The 22,778-nt window shown below is 46.2% G+C and overlaps 1 protein-coding gene across 5 annotated transcripts in view; it reads left to right on the top strand.

The window, feature by feature from the left end:
- Positions 1–22,778, top strand: part of sash1a (SAM and SH3 domain containing 1a) — a 228,411-nt gene that overhangs the window by 171,881 nt on the left and 33,752 nt on the right. For 3 of the 5 annotated variants that reach the window (XM_080791606.1, XM_080791609.1, XM_080791608.1), the window contains exons 3-8: positions 7,209–7,259; positions 7,820–7,869; positions 17,070–17,110; positions 18,553–18,642; positions 19,772–19,884; positions 22,226–22,324. In XM_080791606.1, coding sequence (XP_080647732.1) covers positions 7,209–7,259; positions 7,820–7,869; positions 17,070–17,110; positions 18,553–18,642; positions 19,772–19,884; positions 22,226–22,324 — 444 coding nt within the window. The remainder of the gene's footprint in view (positions 1–7,208; positions 7,260–7,819; positions 7,870–17,069; positions 17,111–18,552; positions 18,643–19,771; positions 19,885–22,225; positions 22,325–22,778) is intronic. The other 2 variants (XM_080791607.1, XM_080791610.1) reach the window with 1 other exon arrangement.

The following is a 22,778-nucleotide window of genomic DNA, read 5'->3' on the forward strand; positions in this document are numbered from 1 at the left end:
CTCCGTTGTTGGCCTAACCCCCGTGTGGAACGGCTTGTGTATTTGCAGTTTCATTATGTGCTTTGTTAGTCAGCACTGGGGGGAGTTGTGACCCCGCGCCATTGCAATTTGTAATAACTTTTGCTATTTGTCTTGAAATACCAAAACAATGACATTCCTCGAGGGATGTTGGTTTAGGAACGCCTTACACTGTGTAGACGTACACTTGCTTCTGCTGTGTCCGCAGAGAAACTTTTCATCTCTCTTTCACACACACACACACACACACACACACACACACACACACACACACACACACACACACACACACACACACACTCTCTCTCTGACTAACTCACTCAAGCCCTTCTGGAAAGGAAACGGATTGAGGTGTTACTCTGTTTGAGTAGGCTGAGAGTGTTTTTCCTATAAATGGAAGAGCCCACATTGGCGTTCAGGGGTGGCATGGCAGACTATGGTCGACCCTGCTCCCCTCTGCTCCAAACCTGGATGTCCTGCTTCTGTAAGTGTGTGTGTGTGTGTGTGTGTGTGTGTGTGTGGTCAGTCAGATCCATGGTCCTGTTCCTCCACTGACCACCTTTCCCGTCTTTGCATCTGGCTTTCCGGCTGGCCGTGGTGGTGCCATGATAATATCTCAACACATTGCCATTAGTCACTACCGGGCTACCAACCTCCAGACGCTGCCCAGTGCCCACCCATACTCGCCCAGTTCTACCCACCTCCAGACGCTGCCCACCCATACTCGCCCAGTTCGACCAGGCGGCGCCTCGGCACACACACTGTTGTGTTTTACGAAACACGCGCCTACTCACGCGGCTCAGCCTGGCAGCAAACACGGCGGCGGTACAGCGCTGGCATATGGTGGGCACTGCAGTTTGTTTTCGTACAAAGTAGTTTCTGTTTTTGTTTTTTCTTACACTCTGGCATAAACGCTTCACAGTTCACACCACTCCCTTCTTTTCATTTGGTTCCGAAAATATTCACTGTAGCCTCGTCTGGATTAATGCTGGAAAGCTCTGCACACACACTGTGTGTGTGTGTGTGTGTGTGTGTGTGGGCGCACAGAGTGTGTGTGTGTGTGTGTGTGTGTGTGTGTGTGTGTGTGTGTGTGCGGGCGCACAGAGTGTGTGTGTGTGTGTGTGTGTGTGCGCTTGCGCGTTTCCTATCTCTCTACAGACATCGTGGTCCTCATTAGACAACTCTCCCTCTCTGACCCCCTTCTATAAAGTCATGCATAAGCAATCAGGGAGCCACACACGCTTAATTTGGCATGTGCGCGCACAGATATCCTTGTAGACGTCTACAAAGAGAAAACATGCATTCACTCATAAACACTCATTCATGTGTGGTGATCCAGGGTAAGTGGGGCAGTAGCTCTCAGCTGATGCTGGTGCTTTTCCAAAAGTTCATGCAAAGGATAGCGTTCTCCCTCTGGGAGTGTGCAAAAGTGAAAACTAAGTTACACACTTATGCATGGATTGGACGGACACGCACGCACACACAAACGCAACTTCACCGCTTCAAAATTCTCTCAGAAACCATTTCGAGTCGAGTTAGCTCTCACCCCGCACTGCAGCTCAGCTTCAAAATGAGCCAGCTTTATTTTTGTCTCCGTTATTGATGCGGCAGTTCACAAAGACGAAGAGAAACCCTTTTACCTTTTAGGAACCTTTTTTTTTCAACATGTTAATTTTTTTTTTCTCTCTACATCCTGAGCTCGCAAAACAAATCCATCTCGCAGATCAGCATTGAAAGGGGATGTGGGTTTATTTGTTTGTCTTTCTTCAATCGCCTCCTCCTCTCGACTCTCTCTCCCTCCCCCTCTCTGAGATGGCAGGCATAGACGGGGGAGAAGGAGAAGAGACGAGGAAAACAGAGGCGCTTTGTGACTTCTCAGGCCTCTATCTGCAGAAGTGGAGGCGGTGTGTGTTTGTGTGTGTGTGTGTGTGTGTGTACGCATGCATACAAATATGTGTACCTTTGTGCGTGTCTGCACGCGTGCTTGTGTGCGAGAGTCTTGTGTGTGTGTGTGTGTGTGTGTGCATTCGCCAGGCAGTAGCGGTGGCACATCACTGGCAGTCTGTACAGGCAGTGGGCTTAGTGCCCATGGAGATACGCACGCAGCAGCGCAGACACGCAGACGGGGCATATCACTCCCTGTCACAGCAGACTGGAGCAGCCATCAAAGAGGATCTGATAGCTACAGACTTCAAACATCACCTTTTGTGAAAGTGTGTGTGTGTGTGTGTGTGTGCACATGGCGAGGGGGGGGTGTTGCACCTGGGTGTGTGGCGCCCCTACGTCTTTGTCCTGGTGTGCGTTGTTATATGTGCACCGACATTGACTAATGTGGCCACACACACAATACTATTTTTATGCTCTGCTTGCTCAAGGGATGGACGGCATTCTTGTTTTGTCGTTTCACCGAAGCAAAGGACACGCATACAGCCGGCTGTAGCGACGACTTCGTCCAGCAGCACCTTTGCAGGAGGCTGCGCAGCATGGACCAACCCGCTGCGTTGCAGGTCTCTGTGTAAATAACGTTTTTTTTATGAGCATGTCCGACAGGTACCTGCTCTCTGACTTAAGGGACGCTCTTAATTCCCATGGACGGACAGATTGTCAGGCAAGCTCTTCCGGCCCTCTCTTGATTTACGTCCAGCAGAAGCTTCCGGTCCCTTTCCTCGGCTTCACTGAATGCTCTTAACAGATAAACGCAGACATGATGGGCTTGTTGCTGAAATGTATCTAAATTTACTGTAAAGTTCCAGCTAAAGCCAGACAGGCTGTCTCGGTATAGCGTCAGCCATGGCTGTCTGGCCACTGGTGATTACGGTTGTGATAAGTGTAGGGTTCTGGCTAATTTTGAGGCTTTTCGCCTTCTCAGCACTTTTAAGTGTCCTAAGTTACTCACAAGACCTGCAGGATATGGTCTCTAAAAGGTGTTGTCACCTCTGACCAAGCCTCCATAAACATCAGTCACTCACTACTAGCTTAACGGGGGACGAGGCTTCACCCTTAGTTGTCCGAGCTCATTTCAAGGAAATTGCGCTAAAGTCGTTGTGACTAGCAAGAATGACGTGCTACTAAGTCCAGGTACAAATGTGAAGGCAGTTTCCTGTTCACACCATCCGTTGCTCTGGGTGTGGTGATGATTGATTCACATAATATATAAAAAAAAAAAACACCTTCCTTTTCCTGCCCTGTGTTATTGAAGCCCAGGTCAGATTCATCCTTTTGTGATGATGCTGCTTTGTCATCAGCCACATAGCATTGTCAGCTTACACTTATACCTACCTGCTCACAGGCTGCTTCCACCTGGCACCACTGTTCTGTCACACTGTTCTGTTACACTGTTCTGTCACACTGTTCTGTTACACTGTTCTGTTACACTGTTCTGTCACACTGGCTGATGTTCACTGCTCCGTCCTAGAGCGCCATGCCAAGCACACCAACCAACTGAAAAGATGTTGTGATACGAACAATACAGAATACAGTATATAGACAATAGACATATAGACGAGGCTGAAAATATGCACTGCTACGCTACCGTTTTGACCTCGGATGCATGCGTGCCCGGCCGCGCATGGGGGATACGGAGGTGGGGGAAATTTGGAACATCTGCCTTATTTAATATTTACTCTAGTCTTGCATTGCCAGGCGATGAGGGATCTCTGGAGATTTCTAAATGCATGAGAAAGGCAGTCTACCGATCTACATCCACTGCTTTGAAAACCAATTCTGTCACTGATCCAATATAGCATATATGAAGGGCCGCCCCTAAAGACTTTAGATTGGTTTGGCAATGTAGTTTTCCCGAATTGTTTCCACCCATTATTAGCTGAGGAATTCTCTACATAGGGAAACCTTTTTGAGACTTGACTGTCTGTATCTATGCTGAATTGCAGATGCGTTGGTGGAAGTATTTGGAAATTCCAGGGGGGACAGCAGTCAGGTCTGTCAGTCTTGAGAGTCTAGGCAAAACAACACAAAATCGTGTCTTTAATTCTTGTGGTCTCTTCTTACGGAGAGACTTTATAGCAAGACCTACAGCCTTGATAGAGCCACCTTTTAACTTCAGCAACTGAAGCTCTCCCCACGGCTCAAATTTACTATACAATAGTTCCCTGCTGTCCACCCTGTATACCTTGCCAGAAGTAGTTGTGAAATTCGCAGCACTCCTCTCCAGTTCCCAGCCACAGAGGTGGGCCGACCATTACATTAAGACATCTATTGGGGAGTGACTTGACAGTCTTAAGGTCATACAACTGAGATTCTATCCCATATGAGAAAAAAAAATCTTTGTCCAGCTGAACACTTCAGAAGGTCAACTTTATTGTTGAAATTCATTTGATACAAGACCTTAGCATCTATTACAGTCCCATCGAGACTATCCCCGTTTGTTGTCGTACTACATAGCACAACAGATCGATGGGAATTTCCATTTCACAAATGAAACTAATGACCAGATCAGTGTCCGTAGCATGAGAATGTCTCTCTTGTGGCTGCTCTAATTACAAGGGCATGGAGTCAGACTGAAAGAGGTAGTGAGAACTCCTTTTCAGTCAGCAGGTTTTTTTTTTACTTTTTTTTTCTCTCACAGCTTTGGGAAGTAGATTTAAGAACTGCCATGATGTTTGCACGTCCTCAAAGGACACACAGAATATTGAAAGTATTAAAGGATAAAGAATTGTAATTACCTGAGGTGACTTACAGCCTTCTTATAAACATTTCTGAGATAGCTTAGAACACAGAACAGCATACTGGGATTCATGGCCAACTTCTCCTTTCCCATGTTGTGTATTTGTTGTATTGTCATAACCCTTAACCCATTTTGGGCGGGAACCCCTTTTGGTGTTAGCATTATGTTATGCTTTAGCTATTGAAAAATAGAAGATCTAGGTCTGAACGACTGACATAGCAGTTTTCTTGTTGTAAGACTTCACTGACTTTACTTTACCCATTCACATTGTATTTCCTCACGGTAGCTTACAATTTCTGCTATTAAGCAAGCTATATATGCTTTGATTATTTAGATTCACCGCTATATCAGGATAAATTGTCACGCCTGTAAAGACGAAATGGAAGTGAGGAGGAGGCTTGATGTCCACTTTCCCCTTTTTAATCATAAAAAAAAGCTTCCATGCTCTAGAGTCTAGACTGTATGACCGGAAGCATTCGATAATTGTGGGAGGCAACAGTCTGACCACGCGAGACCACCCCGACTATGGACTGTTTCACATTCTACCACGTGGCAAGTGGTTCCGCATCCACAAGGCCAAGGTCAAGGTCAAGTAGGCTGCCTTATAGCAGCCTCGTCGCCCCCCCAGGCGACCAGGTCTTTGAATGACAAGACCAGGTCCAAGTCGAGCAGTGAGCTCCGGAAAAGTGAGTTCCCCCAGGCATTCAGCACTATAGACCTGTCTGTCTGCCTGCGTGTAGACTAGGCAGCTACCGCAATGTTTTAACACACTGGCACATGACACTTTTGTATATTAAGACACACACAGGCTGTTGCTCTAAATAAGGTCACAGGAAAACGCACAAAACCAACACGACCATGAAAGTGTGCTTCGCTGCTTTCATATTTCCAAATCCTTAGACTACACTATTTTTAGCATGTGTTTTTGGTTGAAATCTAAGTCCCAGATTTGTTGTGGTTCTCCAGACCTCCTGTCTCCTCCTCCTCCTGCAGAAATGGTTCACGCCGCCGCATGTGGATAGTCACGGTCCACGAGGACAGCTGCTTTAGACATAACAAACGCACGCAGCAGCCCTCTCTCTCTCCCTCTCTAAACTGTGAAAACAGGCCTGACAGACATCGCTCGGAGCTGGAGAAGCTCAAAAACATGTTTTGAGACCAGAGTTGACAAACTTTTGCTTATTTTCCCTACTGCTTTTGGCCAGTGTGGTGGTTTCTTTTTGTTGCTTTGATTCCCAGGCCATGACTCTTATCCATTTTGGATTCAAGTCTTGTTTTCAACAGACAACACTGAACCCACATCGTTTGCCCTCATCTGTTGTCATTTCAGTTCTGTCAAACATGGTTAGGTAAATCTCATATTCTATAATACACTATATTGGTTTGTAAAGTGGGGTCCAGGGACCCTCGGGTAACTTGTGGGGCGTTACAAATTGACATTGTACAAATGGAACCAAGTGGACCCGTAAGGAGTCCGTTTGTGTCCACTCACACACAGTGCTGTACGCCTCGTACAGTTCCCACCGGTGGAAAAAAAGCACTCGCTTGTAAAAGTATCAATACTGCAATATAGAAATACTCTGTTACTAGTATGGAATTCGATATTTAGTTGAGTAAAAATACAAACGTATTGGCTTCAAAATGTACTTGTGTAAATGTAATGAAAGTACTCATTGTGCAGAATGTCCCATTTAAAGTTTTCAAATGTATAATAATCTTTTGAAAATAGCGATGCAATGCATTGTGAGCTTGTAGATCGGCTTGTAAATCAGCTATTTTCAAATTACTGAAATGTATAAATATAAATGTAGCAGAGCAAAAGTACGATATTTCGATATTATGCAGTGGAGTAGAAGTAAAAGTATTGGAAATTGGAAACTACTCAAGTAAACTACAAATACCTCAAGATTGTACTGTAGATGCACTTAGTTACTTTCCACCACTGGGAGTTCCGCCGTGTGACGTAGGTGTCGTACGAGGGAGGAGCTTTTGTCACATTCTGGGTTGAAGGAGCTATTTTAATCATTCATTGTTGTGTTCGGGAAGTCTGGTAACCACCCTGTCATGCCGTACTATTACCTGACAGTTGGAACTAGTGGTGCCGGTTTTTGAGCGCCTCAAGCATGACTTGACATACTACTACACACTCACACACCCGCTGCATCTCTGGGTGTGTTGATAATGTGCACGCAACGTGCATTTGTTTGTTTTTCTTGATGAGCAGGTATAGTTATCTGTGGGAACGTCTTACGTTGTCATTGCAGCCAATTAATAACTTTCAGCCTTGTTTAGGTAGGGCATGCCATTGGTAAACTTTTCTGAGTTTCTAAAAGAAAGCTCACTGTGCATTGCGTTGCGACACGATGTGGACTTGTAGTTGTGCCATCTTCGAACAGCCCAAGTGGATTACAAGGGTTTCATTGGTTAGCCTGTAACCAGCATTTTAGATTTCTTTAATTATAATCTTTCTGTCGTTAAATGCTAACCCTTTCTCTCTTTATCTCAGGAGAAACTGGATACCAGCACCACCTCCCTGCAGCTCCGCTCTGAGATACAGGTGAGAAAGCGTGCATAACACGTCACACACTCGAGTCTCTTAACATGTGCATTAAATACATCCATCCATCCATCTTCAACCGCTTAATTCGGTATCCGTAGTCGTGGGGATGTGCATTCAATTACAAGAAGAAAGCAACACATCTTGGTTTCTCCTTTATTGCACTGGTTCCCAAACACTAGCTCGAGACCCATTTTTATATGTCCCTTTTATTTATTTTTGTTTCCTGCATTTAGTTTTTAATTATTATTATTTGGAAATATTTTCAAAAATCGTTCCCAACAAAGCAAAAATATTCATGAATTAAAAACAAAATACAATGATTTTTTAATTTTTAATGAATCAAATAAAAATGTTAAGAAATAACACAAATTAGAAAACAAAATGCTTACGAAGTAGTGAAAATAGCTGCTCTACAAGCTCACCGGGAAAACGTCTAATCTCTTTTTTCCGGGTCTTGAGCTAAAACGTATTGGGAACCAGTGTTTTATGGCGCCGGCGTGACAGGAACTTTGAATCCATCTGACAGCGGTCCCCTCCTTCTTCTCTGTCCCCCACAGGAGTCGCTAGGCTTCAGCAGCGAGGTGTCCACGCCGGAGACAGACAGAAAGTACGTATACGGGGCCATCTATCATTGTACCGAGTGTACTAGAGATTCAGAACTGTAGAACCGTGACGCATCCCTCTTGCCGAGATTGAAATGTGTGTCTGTTGAGTGTCAAAACAATGTGCATGCAGCGCAGCCTATATCTGGGCTACATCAAATCGCATGTGCATCACACTTAGCCTCTGCAGTGAGTCCACGGTCGAGGACGGTGGTGGTGGTGGTGGTGGTGGTGGTGGGGCGCTTTGGGGTGGAAAGATAAGCATCCGCAGATGCTGCGGTCCATGTGATTGATAGGTATCTTATGTGACTGCTTGTGCAACGGGTCAGTGACCTTGCCCAGTAGGAGCCTGGGGTCAGTGCCACGGATGAAAAAAAGTTTAACTTCTTGGGATGAATGGGGCGCTAGGTAGCCAGTGAAAACACTAAACCGATGAAATGCTACGTCTGTGAGTTGGCCTCTGACCTTCAGTTTGCATGCAGGCATTGCAATACACAAATGTGAGAGAAAGGCAGGCAGACGGTCCGAATAAACATGTTATGTTTTTGTTACTGAAAAGAACACGGCGGAATGATTAAGCAGAATTTCAAATGTCATGCTAATGAAACGGACCATTTTGAATGTATGCTGCACTTTGTCGATTGACTCAATTCCCCGAAAAGATATTTCCTGTAAAGAATGTCACAGTGCATGTTGTGGCAATGTGACTTGATGTTTTGGCTCTATCCAAGTCACTCGCATGTAAGCATTCCTAATTTTCTAGACATGATGGGTTCATATATAACAGAACATGGACAGGTTCTCTTGCAAGCATGTGAAGCACGCATTGCTTACTAAAGATAGTACCACCATTTTTAGGGTGAAATCAAGGTCTTTGTCAAACCCCTCCTCTGATTAACACACATGAAATGCTAAAAGGAAGGAATTGGATGATCAGACAGTGGAAGGCATTTTAGTGTTTTGTTGCCTACCACCAATATGGTTTGACTCGCTACACAATGGCATCAAAAACCTTAATAAACGTTACTAAAAGCGACAAACACTGCTGTCCTCCTCCAGACATTTCTTCTGGGTTTCACAACCCACGGCCTCTGAGATTACTTGGATACAAATGTATGTGTTTCGGGTCAAATCTCCCACATACTGTCAACCATTTGCACATCATTTCAAGTCTGACTCATTGGCTCAAGTTCCCCCCAGACCTGACTGTCACGTATGTCCCTGGCCGTGTCTGAAGGAAACCCATTGAGTGTTTCCTCTGGCTGACCTATACTACGGCTCGGTGGCCATTCTCCCGTTCTCTGGTCCTCCGTTGAGCTTCCTTCCGGGCTTTGTGTCTGCCGCGGGGGAGGCACAGCGACATAGGCAGGGGGAGAAAGGGTCGGTGATGATGGCCAACTGATTACAATTAAGAGCCACAAAGGAGAGAGCAGGGCGGGGTTCCTTTTCCCAACTGCTTCCTGTAAGTGTGCCTGCGTGGCGGTGTGTTGTGGAGCAGAACGTCTTGAATCACTGCACAAAGTGACGCACGCAAATGGTGATTCATTTGTTCGACGTTCATTTATAATTACGCTAAAATCTCAAGTATCTGGAAATATGACCTAAATGTAATTTTTTGGAGGGGCGTTAAGACCATCCTATGTCCAGCTTTGAGGGTTTGTGTAAACACATTGCAGGCCAAAGTTGAGGACGCACATTGTGATTGGCCAGAATGAGACGTTTGATGATAAGAGCTCCCCTCAATACACACAGGTGTGATTTTCTTCATATACCATGCATTCATATTAAAGCAACAATAGGCAACTCTTCATTATATTAAGCTAGGTCTGTTGATCTGAGTTGGCCGACAGCATCATTTAACAGATTGAATGAACCAAGTACGCCAGCATGTGTGATGTCATGGAGAAACGGGACATCATTTAGACATAGGAATGTGGTGGATTGGGAATCATTGGTCAAGACGGTAGAAGGTCAAATGCCAAAGGCTCGGTTGCTTTTACATGATTAAGAATGTCCCAGGGGTATACAGTCCTTTTTGGTCTCTGCCAGGCCGACGGCCCCTGTCTGTGAGTCTGTCTGCCCGCGGATAATCTCGCGAACCACTCAGGAGCCAAGTTTCTTGCGCACACTGCCAGTATATGCCAGAGAAGTCTACCCCCTGATATTTGTCACAATTTTGAATGTTGTTTTTGTGTGAAAAGGTTTTCATTTTGTGGATTCGTAATCTCAGAGTCAAGACAAGCGAGGACTCAATGTGCTTAAATGAAATACAGTACATATAAGAGTACAACAATCAATAATTATACAAAAAAAGAGAATTACAGTATATGATTAAAATACAAAAAAAACACATTTCACAATCTAGCTGAAAGCTAGTGAAAATAGGTAGGTTTTTAGTTTGCTTTTAAACAATGACAATGAGGTCGCAGATCTTTTATCAATAGTAGGACCATAATAATGACTAAAAGCACCATAACCTGATTTAGAGTTTATCCATTTTATATCGAGGAGACCTTTGTCGGGTGATTTTAAGGGGATTTTAAGGGATTTTAAGCTCTGCTATTTTTGAAAAATCAGGCCTAAATGGGTTAAAAAACTATAAAATCAATTATTTAGTTTCAGTGGCAGCCAGTGAAGAGAGGAAAAAAACGGGAGTAATGAGTTCAAATCTTTTGGGTTCTGGTTAAAACTCCCGCAGCAGCATTCTCAAACTAGCTGGAGTTTATGGAGCAACCGCTTTGTCGATCCAGCGGAGAGTGCATTGCAGTAATCCAATCTGCTAGAAATATAAAGCATGCACCCATTTCTCACAGTCTGATTGAGACGGGAAGCGTCTAACCTCAGAGATTGTTCCTTAGATGATAAAAGGCAGTCTTGGAGATGGAAGTAATGTGCTTCTGGAAGTTAAGCTCGTCATCTAAGATCACACCCCCAAATGACACCCAGAAGACGTCCAAATATGGAGTTCCTTACTTGATCAATATTATATTATCAGAGCAAGGTCGGGTCATGTGTCTATGGACTTTCTAACTTAGTGTGATTTTCTTGCTTTCTTTGATTGATTTCCTAATGCATGACTAAACCCCGAACTGTTAATGTAACCCAGAGAGTGTCCGTTGTTTTTAGACAGTTAAATCGTTTTTTAACAGATTTGACAGTGTTTTTTGACCATGAAGCCCGATAATACACGCGTTCCTCCGAAAATCACTGAAATCACAACTCGTCACAGCCCCACAGAGAGCGGTGGGCTTGTAAATCTGCAAGCCCACAGTTTATAGGCGTGACCCTGGCTTGACCCCGCCCCCCTATGCCTGGTGGAATTGTCATGTTCACGTGAGCAGGCTGCACCACGTGCAGCATAGGAAGCACACATACCTCAGACATGATCTCTTTCTCCCATGGCTGTGGACGGAGCATCGATTCGACAAGAAACCCAGAGTGATGGGAACCAGATGCCCAAAGCAGGATGACGTCTCTCTGCTGGTTCTTTGAATACAGACAGAGAGAGGGGGGGAGAGAGAGAGAGAGAGGGGGGAGAGAGAGGGAGAGAGAGAGAGGGAAAGGGGGAGAGAGGTGGAGAGAGAGAGAGAGAGAGGGAAAGGGGGAGAGAGAGAGAGGCCCCCCTAGTCGGGGCCCAACTGGTTTCTGTCTTCCTCCAGCCAATCTGTTTCTCTTTCTACCCTTCATGCATGTGTCAGAGACCCCCTCTGTCATAAACATCCATGCTCTCTCTCTCTCTCTCTCTCTCTCACACACACTTGTTATACACCCCAAAGAAGCCCCTATGTAGCTATATAGGCCCATTAGTGTCTGTCACTTGCTCCCTCCCCGTCACACGGAGAAAGCCTCTGACTCCATGGAGACGTTTTAAAATGGCTACGGTGTTTTGTATCGGTTTAGGGGGGAAAAGCGTATTCGTCGTAGTGTACACACGGAGACGCAGGGGTTTGCTTTAAAAAAATATATTTTATAATAGATTTTAATAATCGTTTACGTTTTCTTTTTCTTTTAACATTTGACACTGACGGATGACAACTCCCTCCCCCCCCCCCGTGCATCTACACCCCACTTCTACTCTCATACACATACCCCACCACACACACACACACACACACTACATACACACGCACGCACACAGACGCGCACATACGCACACAGACTCGCTCTCTCACTCGCGCCCATCATCACCTCTTTCCCTGGGACAATAGCATCCACAGGAGATTACCCAGACTTCCGCTTGGGGGACGGACTGTGCCACCCCTCTGCCTCTCCGTCTCCATCGCCTTGTTGGCAGGAATTGGGCACTGCTCCCATTATGCATGGTATGCCATGGGGGGAGGGGGGGGGGTATACAGAGCGAGGTGTTGACGGAGCTCGTTCAGAAGACTTGTGTCACACACGTAGAGGAGCCGGGTCAAATGCAGGACTTCCTGCCTCGGAAGGTGATTGATTTGGTGTGTTATTGTTGCAAAGGGCCTATCAATTCATGAGGCACCGCGGAGGTTAAAATGGGATTTGATGAGAAGCGTTTGTATGTGTGTTGACGCGAATGGACACGCGCACGCCGCACGGGTAACGCTCGTAGCTTTGATGGTTTTGTAGGACGGAGAGTGCATGCAAGCCTTGTTGTCGATGGCTTGTTTTCTCGCCACTAATGAGATGTAAATGCAGGCCGTCCCATGAGAGGGAGTCTGTTTATGGCAACAGTACCGCGTCGGAAAGCTAAACCGCGGTGTCGGCATAACACCTACACACTTGACGTCCAGTGTTATGACCCTCATGGAGCAGTTTTTAACATAGAACACAAAATAACGTGTGTTTGTGCGGGTGCGTGCGTACGTGTCTTCATTCACACTTGCGTGTGTGCGTGCGTAGGTACTAGGTAGACTAACAAAATGTGTGTGTGTGTGTGTGTGTGTGTGTGTGTGTGTGTGTGTGTGTGTGTAAGTTTCCTCCCATGGGAACAGTGTCCCCATTGCCCTCTTCTCATCAAGGAAATCACCGTGACCTTTGCCCTTTGACGGGGTCACCTCCATGCGTGCTCTTCCTGTGGGCTCGGGCTTTCGTCACACAGGCTCGCTGCCTTTCATTGTCCCCATACAAGAGCAATGGCCCCTGCACTCCAGGTGGCCAGGCATGGGACAACACACACGCACACACGCGCACACACAGAAATCACTGGCTTATGCTGAGTGAAGTGAAAAACGAAAAAAAGAAAGAAAGAAAAACTCACATCCGTGCATGTGGATCCGAGTGTGTGTGTGTGTGTGTGTGTGAGCAGTCCAGCAGGATAAGGTGCTGCTGGCATTTTGCACAGAGACAGAGTCATACAATAGACAGGCCGAACCATATCACATGATAACCGCTTATGTAAGTAATTAGTCGTTTATTAGGTCAGCCTTCTTCTCTTGAGCCTTCATCTTTCATGACTCTGTTACAGCAGACTTGGTGTGTGTGTGTGTGTGTGTGTGTGTGTGTGTGTGTGTGTGTGTGTTTAATTCTGTACTTTTACTTGTAAAAGTACAGAGTATTTCTACATTGCAGTATTGATACTTTTACTCAAGTAAGACATAGCGCATACTTTTTCCACCTCATCTAGGCCAGGGTATTGCTGTGTCACTGCAGTATAATAGCATACACCACACACTGGCTTATATGGCTCATTATTAACATTAGTAACGCTATACGCCGCTGCCAGGAGAAAAGTGGTCAAACAGAACCAGTTTGCATTTTGCACTCTGCAGTCGGCACACACGTTATTTGCCCAATTCTCCATTCCACATGTAAATGACAAAATTAGCATTTCATTCACTTGCAGAGTGCAAGTCGTTAAAAGAAAATGCTTAAGCTTACAAGTTTAGGCTGCAATAGAAATATATGTACAAAACGGAAAGAAGTAAAATGCTTTTCCCAAAGCATTTAAACCAGTTGGGAGTTCACTGTCCACTACTCTACGCAAAGGAGGTGAACAGAACTAGAAAGGCGTGCCAAAGATTTTCAGGCTAAACCAATTAAGTTGACTAGCCACACAATGCCCAATGGCACAGTGCTCCGTAGAGATTATTTCAAAGAGGTGTGTGTGTGTGTGTGTGTGTGTGTGTGTGTGTGTGTGTGTGTGTGTGTGTGTGTGTGTGTGTGTGTGTGTGTGTGTGTGTGTGTGTGTGTGTGTGTGTGTGTGTGTGTGTGTGTGTGTGTGTGTGTGTGTGTGTGTGTGTGTGTGTGTGTGTGTGTGTGTGTGTGTGTGTGTGTGTGTGTGTGTGTGTGTGTGTGTGTGTGTGTGTGTGTGTGTGTGTGTGTGTGTGTGCGCGCGCCTGTGCCTGTGTGTGTTCTGTTAATTTATAGTGTGGAGCAGAAAGAAGCTCCTATTGAGTGAGTCCTATATTAGCATTAGCTTGGGCCCTAGCCTGGCTGTGGTGGGGCAGAGGGGGAGCAGCAGAGGGCTCAACCATACAGGCCTCCATTCAATTAGCATCTCATTATGTCACCATGGCAGCCAGGCTTTAAGAGGCGTGACGGTTTCCCATACTGCCGAGAGAGAGAGTATACTGTATTTCTTTTAGGTGCGCACACACACACACACACACACACACAAACGGAGAGAGAGCGTTGTGACCTGATTAGCTGGGTTTGAACCAGTCACACACCTAATAGAGAGAGAGAGAGTGTGCTGTCAGTCAAGTTTATGCCTGAGTAAGGAATGGACATTACTGTGTGTGCGCCCTTTTTTTCCTAGGGAGGTTTTCTGCCCGTGTGTGTGTGTGTGTGTGTGTGTGTGTGTGTGTGTGTGTGTGTATGCGTGCGTGCGATTGTGAGAGATGAAGATTGACTTCATAAGACCCTACGGGTCAATTTCACACAATCACACTCTCTGTGATTTATCCCAATTCTTTTGAGGAGGGCAAGGGACACTGTGCAGCTCCCAGTCACACACACGTACGTACGCACACGCACACACCCTCTCACACACCTGTAGGGTATTATCCGGTGTCATGATCCACCTCTTTTTGCTCGGCTCACGTAGCGGTTTCAGTTTCAGACACGCAGTAGCTCAGTCTCTCAGTTGCTCTTTTCTCGTCGTGAAACCCTTTTTTTTTTTACCGGCCACTTAAAACGTGAGCCCTCTAGGCTCCCTTTTTTTTTTTTTTTTTTTTACAGAGCGAGACACTAGTCATTGATGTGGTACAGCGCCCCCAGCACTAACCACAGGGTGTGTTTTTACCCCACCGTTTCCCAAGCGGTGGGTCTGGACCCATGTATGGGCCGTGGACACTTTTTTATGAGTCCCTTCATTTTTTTCCTTTTCCTACATTTTGATTTTAATTAGTATATTTCTAAACATTTTCAAAAAACATTCCCAAACAATCTAAAGTTTTCATGACTTAATACCAAATGAAAGGACTTTTCTAAGTAATTTCTTGAAATTCTTTTTTTTTCTTTCTTAAATTCATATCCCACACAACCCATTTTTTTCACCCAGTGTATCAATTATCTAATGTAATCCTGGGCGCTACATTTCCTCCAACCTGGGGGGGGCAGTGGACTGACCTCATGCTTCCTTCTATGCATGAGGAGTCCAAGCCACTTTTTTTTCACCGGACAGGCGAGAGTTTCCCTGGCCGGACGTAGCACGTAGAAGGACCGCGTTATTCCCGACCAGTTCTTTTCCCCTCCATCAGGCGCCCCGGCTGGCCAGGGGGAAATGTCTCATTTGTCTTTTGGGTCACGGGGTAAAAAAGTTTGGGAACCACTGTTGGCTCCCTGCAACACGAGGGAGAGCTAACCACAGGGTAACACGTGTGACTGCGGAGGTTTCTCGGCGCCGTCGGTTGGTAAACCTTGCCAAATTGGGCACCGACCGGGGTAACGGTGCCGGAGATTAGCTGTTAACAGACGGACGGACACACATACACACACACACACACACACACACACACACACACACTCACGGACGGAGTGCAACACATACTCTCTCCCCATGCCTTCGGCCTGGTGGAGACGATCGACGTAGTTATCACTTATCCACAAGCTCTTGTTGATATCTTTCATTGGTTAAATATCTAGAAAACCCACAGACACTCTTAACCACTTTAACTTTTACTTCAAAGAAAACCAAACGAAGAAAAATAAGTACCAAGGTCTACAAGCTCACTAAAAACAAACATCGAGTAGTTAATTAATAAAGGCACGAAAAAGAAAACCAAAACATGAGTGTAAATACAAGGTTTCTCCCTGACGAGGCTCGTCCGTGAGGCTTCTTTTTAAAAGGCTCGCTCAGAGGCTGGGAGTGTTCTCCTTGTGTTTAAGGAAGCTTCCTATCCTAGTTGTGTCTTTTTGTTGGGTCCCCCCTCCACCCCCTCCCCAGTTCACTGTGTTCTGTTTATTTAGGATGGGTGAGAAGATGACTCGCGCACATGTACAGAATACTTTTTAACCCAGTTATTTTCCATTCTCTTTGGCTCGCTCTTGAGCATTTGCCCTCTCTCTCTATCTCCCCTTCTCTCGCTCTCTCTATCTCTCCTTCTCTCTCTCTCTCTCTCTCTCCCCCTCTCTCTCTCTCTCTCTCTCTCTCTCTAGCTCCCCCTCTCTCTCTCCTCGTGACTATCCTGTGGAGGGAAGTGGAAACACAAACAGGCTGAGTCTGCCCTGTGGTTTATTCTCTCTCTCTCTCTCTCTCTCTCTCTCTCTCTCTCTCTCTCTCTCTCTTCATCTGCTCTTCTCCTCTTATTTCGGTTCCATACTTTGTACTTTGGCGTGGTTGTCCACTCGTTCCCTCATCTGGTCGATATGCCCCTCCCTCCAATGGCTCTTTAATATATATATATATATATATATATATATATATATATAATCATAATCATTACATTTATTTGTTGCTTGTATTAAGGTTGAGATCCACCTCTCCTCTTCAATCCTCTCCTTTCCTCTCCTCTGGTCCCGGCTAGTCACACTGGAGGCTCTGGAGCACCACCACTGACCCCCAGTGGTGACCAGTCAGAACTGCAGCCTTGGCATAAAGGCCCCCTCAGAGATAGATATACAGTACATTAAACCAAGAAAGCACAGCTTCAGTCCCGTACACATGTTCTAACTTAAACAGAGTGGGAGGCTGTTTGGAAGAGATGATAACGATGTGTGATGTGAAAAGGGAAGGTTGTGTTTGTCCCATGTTGATTCACTCTGTTGCTTCTCTCTGTTGTGTTTCCAGGATGTCGCTTCAAAAGTCCAGCTCTGAAGATGGCTCTGGAGGTGAGTGGAGAAGCTAATACGTTTCACTTTTTTGACCCATCAGCCAACGAGTGTATAGGCATACAGACGAGAAGGGAATTGGAAGAAGTCGAACACGATTTCCTTGTGAACGGAACAGAGAACTGGTGGGGGGAAGGCGGTTTAAGGGAGAGAACAGCAGAGAACTGGTGAGGGGAAGGCGGTTTAAGGGAGAGCGAGAGAAAGCACCAGTGAACACAGAGAGAGAGAGAGAGAGAGGACAGAGGAACGTTCCAATCCTCCAGAGGCGTTATTCATTCTAGTGTTGAAGGTTGGGCTGGGCACATCCGATACCAGACTGATGCATGGTTTGGTTTCATTAAAAACCAAACGTGTGCACTTGGTCCTGTGTGTACGTGTGTGTGTGTGTGTGTGTGTGTGTGTGCGTGTGCGTGCGCGCACAACTGTCCATGCATTGCTCTTTTTTTTTAAGACACAACATTTGCCTTACATTACATACAGTACATTCAAAACCGCTTTCACACACATAATCTTTATGCTTAAGCATTTCATGGGGACAGGAAGCTCTGCATCTTTTTCTGGACTGTATGGGTCCCACATAGAAGATATAGCTCTATTATGTTCATTCTGAGTGTGTGTGTCCGTGTGCGCGTCCGTGCGTGCATTTGTGAGTGTGTGTGCGTGCATGTGTGTCAAGGCAGTTAATGAGCTTGTACCCAGTCTGTTTGGACAAGGATAAGGACAGAGAGAAGGCACATCTGTGCAGGGCATAGAAGGGTCACGCTTTATTACCTTGAGAGAGGAAGTACACACATGTACACTACACTTCTTATTTTGAGGGTGGGCCCTAGCGCCTCCTCCTATGCCCAGCTTTGTGCGTTTGTGTGTAGGTGTGTACCACATTTGTGATGATTTGCTTGGCCAGTTGTGTGTTTGTGTGTACCACGGTTACATTTTGTTGATTGGCTGAGCATGGAATGTGATGTATGATGATAAGGGCCCCTCACTTCACACAAGTGTGATTCTTTTTTTTTATTATTCTTTTTTTTAGATTAGTTTTGGGGCTTTTTCTGCCTTTATTGATAGTGACTGTAGTAGACAGACCGGAAAGGGGGAGAGAGATGGGGAGTGACACGCCGGAAAGGCCGTCGGGCTCGGGAGTCGAACCCGCGGCACGCCGCCCGGCTGGCTTGGCAGCCTAGGTGCCCAGACGTTTTATTATTTTTCTCTCACAGTTTCAGATGTGGCATTGAAAGAGTAGATGAATAGGCTGTCCCATTTAATCTGACAGCTAGTCCTTCTCTCGGATCATGCAGTTCTTTCCTTATGGCCGTCATCATGCAATAACAAAGAAAGACATGGAACTGTGGTTTGTGTGAGCGCGTGCTTGCGTGTGTGTAGAGTTCTCTTCTGTGTTGTGTGGATGTGTGGTTCATTTGTGACTCTGCCTCATGTCTGTTCAGGTAAATGGGACAATAAGAAGAAGAACAAATCCTTTTGGCAGAACTTCCGCAAGTCGCAGCACAAGCCTGCCGCGCGACAGACGTCCAAAGGTAGGTTGGTGTGAAAATGATGCGACGCGATCATTGTTTACCTGATCGTTGACCTTCTCCCCCCCCCACACACACACACACACACACACACACACACACACACACACACACACACATGGCCACGTTCTCTGCTGACCCTTTGGGTTCTTGTTGTTCACGCTTTTTTTTCCAGTATTTGTACTTTACTTGAGATTTTCCAGTACTTTTACTCCACTACATCTCATAGGCAAATATTGTACTTTTTCTCCACTGCATTTATTTGACAACTTACTTTGATTATTATCACAAAACGTACATTCATACTTCAGCCCTATACACATTTCGGCCATTTGAAAATAGCAGATCTACAAGCTCACAAAGCATTGCGACGCGACACATTGCGAGCTTGTAGATCTGATCAAATCTGAATTATTATACATTTGAAAACTTTAAATGGGCCATTCTGCACAATCAGTACTTCTCCCTTTTGGTACATTTTGAAACCAATACTTTTGTACTTTTGCCCAAGTCTATGTTGGAATTCGGGACTTTTTACTTGTAACAGTACTTCTAAATTGCAGTATTGATAGTATCTCCCATGGTTCAACAGGAGAGGACGTGGGCTACCTGGCCAGTAGTATTGATAGTATCTCCCTCATTGGTTCAACAGGAGAGGACGTGGGCTACCTGGCCAGTAGTATTGATACTAGTATCTCCCTTATTGGTTCAGCAGGAGAGGACGTGGGCTACCTGGCCAGTAGTATTGATAGTATCTCCCTCATTGGTTCAACAGGAGAGGACGTGGGCTACCTGGCCAGTAGTATTGATTGTATCTCCCATGGTTCAGCAGGAGAGGACGTGGGCTACCTGGCCAGTAGTATTGATTGTATCTCCCTTATTGGTTCAACAGGAGAGGACGTGGGCTACCTGGCCAGTAGTATTGATTGTATCTCCCTTATTGGTTCAACAGGAGAGGACGTGGGCTACCTGGCCAGTAGTATTGATTGTATCTCCCTTATTGGTTCAACAGGAGAGGACGTGGGCTACCTGGCCAGTAGTATTGATTGTATCTCCCTTATTGGTTCAACAGGAGAGGACGTGGGCTACCTGGCCAGTAGTATTGATAGTATCTCCCTCATTGGTTCAACAGGAGAGGACGTGGGCTACCTGGCCAGCGAGATCACCATGAGCGACGAGGAGCGCATCCAACTGATGATGATGGTCAAGGAGAAGATGATCACCGTGGAGGAAGCCCTCGCTCGGGTAGGAAGGGAGAGGGACCACCACATCTCACTGTGTCCTGTAACCCCCTCCCCCCCCCCTCCCCCACCACGACCACTAGAACCCCACCCCCAGGACCCCCCTGTCCCGTCCCGACCCCCAACCCCCCCCTCCCTTCAACCTCCAGATCCCCTCACCGCATCCTGGGTTAGGACCCGTCCGTCCGTCTGTCTCCATCTCTCTGCTACCTGTTTCCATCATAGCTTATACTGGCTTACTAAAACGACTCACTGTTACTAACCCTTTTTATGAGGCCCCGCGCTATAGCTCTCTGCATTGCCGCCTTCTCTACACACACAGTCACACACACACACACACACACACACACACACACACACACACACACACACACACACACACACACACAGGTGCTAGGGGTTTACAGTAGGAGTCTGGGAACTTTGGGGGTGGGGCGGACAGCCTGGGGATTCTTGACGTGTAATGTAGTGTGTGTGTGTGTGTGTGTGGGAATGTGTCATTCTGTCCACACCTCTGCTGTTGGTGGTGGACACACACAGGGGGTCACTTGACAGTTGGAGCGGGTGCTGTGGTGCATTTTGTGCGTTTTGTGGATGTTGCGTCTCAGATGTACACATTGGTGATCCACCCCCCCCCCCCCCCCCCATGTTGGTATCTTCCGTCCTTTCACTTATTTTCTTCCTTTCCTCGTGTCAGTTGTCTCCTGGATAACGCCATGCGCTCGCTTAAGGGAGGACTCCAGCCCTGTCCATGCCTTGTCTTCATAAAATTGGTCCTCCTCACCAAAGCACGTTATAAAATGGCACACCTGCCGTCGGTCCACTACCTCTGCGTCTCAGCGGTGGGCTGTGGACAGTTCAGAAACCTGCCGACCAGTGAGGGACATCGTCAGTGGGGATTCCAAGCTAATAGAAACGACAGCCTTTCTCCTACTGGAAAGATGGCACACTGAAATAGAAGCCATTCTTACATCAGTAAAAAAATAAATGAAGTCTTGTTTGTAATGGCCCAACCTGCCTACCAGTGATGTCTCCGAACTGTCCTCTGAGACACAGAGAGAGAGTAGACAGGTTTCTGAACCGTCTACAGCCCTCCTCTGAGACACAGAGAGAGTGTAGACAGGTTTCTGAACTGTCCACAGCCCTCCTCTGAGACACAGAGTGAGTAGACAGGTTTCTGAACTGTCCACAGCCCTCCTCTGAGACACAGAGAGAGAATAGACAGGTTTCTGAACTGTCCACAGCCCTGCTCTGAGACACAGAGCGTAGACAGGTTTCTGAACTGTCCACAGCCCTCCTCTGAGACACAGAGTGAGTAGACAGGTTTCTGAACTGTCCACAGCCCTCCTCTGAGACACAGAGTGAGTAGTCAGGTTTCTGAACCGTCCACAGCCCTCCTCTGAGACACAGAGTGAGTAGACAGGTTTCTGAACTGTCCACAGCCCTCCTCTGAGACACAGAGAGAGTAAGACAGAAACTGAGTCATCTAATAATGAGCGAGGACCAATTCTATAAAGCCAGGGTTAAAAAACGGGTGAAGAGCTCCTGCAAGCATAGCATGACAGAACCCCAGATCTGTCTCTCCACAAGGCAGACATTGATTCTTCCCCCTCCTCCACACTCCTCTTCGCCAGGAACTCTGGCCTGCTATTGGTTGACGATTCTGTACCACTCCACTGTTGTCGATTGACAATCAATCAATCCACTCTAGAATCAATGATTAGCCTGTGTGGACGGTCGTGTTGTGTCGACTTGTCGTCGTCGTGGTGTGTGTCTGACCAACTGTACTGTCTGTATTGGATGTTTGTCAGCACTTGCAAGTGGATCTGATCTGCAAGTGGACACAAACGTTTTGAATGCACCTAATTGTCCTGTGTCATTTCCATTGCCGTTTGTCTGTTTGTCTGGTGTGAGAATGGAAATATTATTTTTCAAGCAGTATCACAATCCACGATATTATAATGATTCTTTCTCATGTTGGTTTTTATGGTTATTCATCAAGTCACTTAACAGTACAGCCTCGACAAGGTAACAAAAACAAAACAAAAATTTGGTAACGGACCATTTTAGACCACAATAAATACTTTTTTGGAGTATTTTTGGAGAACGAAACTGTCATTCTACAGAAGTATAAATTAAGCTATAGAACTGTAAATCACTGAATGTGCATTCACTGTATCGATATCGATAACGATATCTCTGAAAAGGCATATCGTGGAGACACAGTGTGTGTGTGTGTGTGTGTGTGTGTGTGTGGGGAGAGATCTACCAATGCTGGGCGCTAGTGGGCGCGCCCGCCCCGTTCCCCCGGCCGCTGTCTCTCTAAACTCTTCTTCTCCATGTAGCTGAAGGAGTACGAAAGCAGCAGACAGTCCGGCAGTGCTGACACTGCAGAATGGACTGACGGATCCTCACCTAATCTAAACCAGTCCTCAAACTGCAACGTAAGTACCTGTGTGTGTGTGTGTGTGTGTGTGTGTGTAATACAACCCCACCCCGATCCACACCCCTGAACCCTCCCAAACTCATTCTCACCTTTCAGTGACCTCAAGCTCATTCCGCTCCAAAGAGGATCCTGAAAAGGAGCGGGCCGTTTTGTGTGTGTTTGTGTCATGCATTTGAATGTGCAAAATGTGAATTTTGTGTGTAATTCTTGACATCCAGACTTGAAATCCACTCCACATAAAACGGGGTTGCATATGTGAACTCTATAGGCAGCAACAACAAAAAAACCCACCTCCACACAACGTTTGTTTCTTTTCCCCTTTAACCCCTCCTGCCTTCCTGCCCCCTCTCCCTTTCTTCTCTCCCTCACTTCCTTTCTGTTCCCCGTCCTGTGCTTTCATCTCACAAGCGATGGCATGTTCCTCCCCTGTATTGTACAGTATACGTACATTC

This window comes from Protomyctophum bolini, assembly GCF_963924005.1.
Source record: "Protomyctophum bolini genome assembly, chromosome: 19".
Taxonomy (NCBI): Eukaryota; Metazoa; Chordata; class Actinopteri; order Myctophiformes; family Myctophidae; genus Protomyctophum; species Protomyctophum bolini.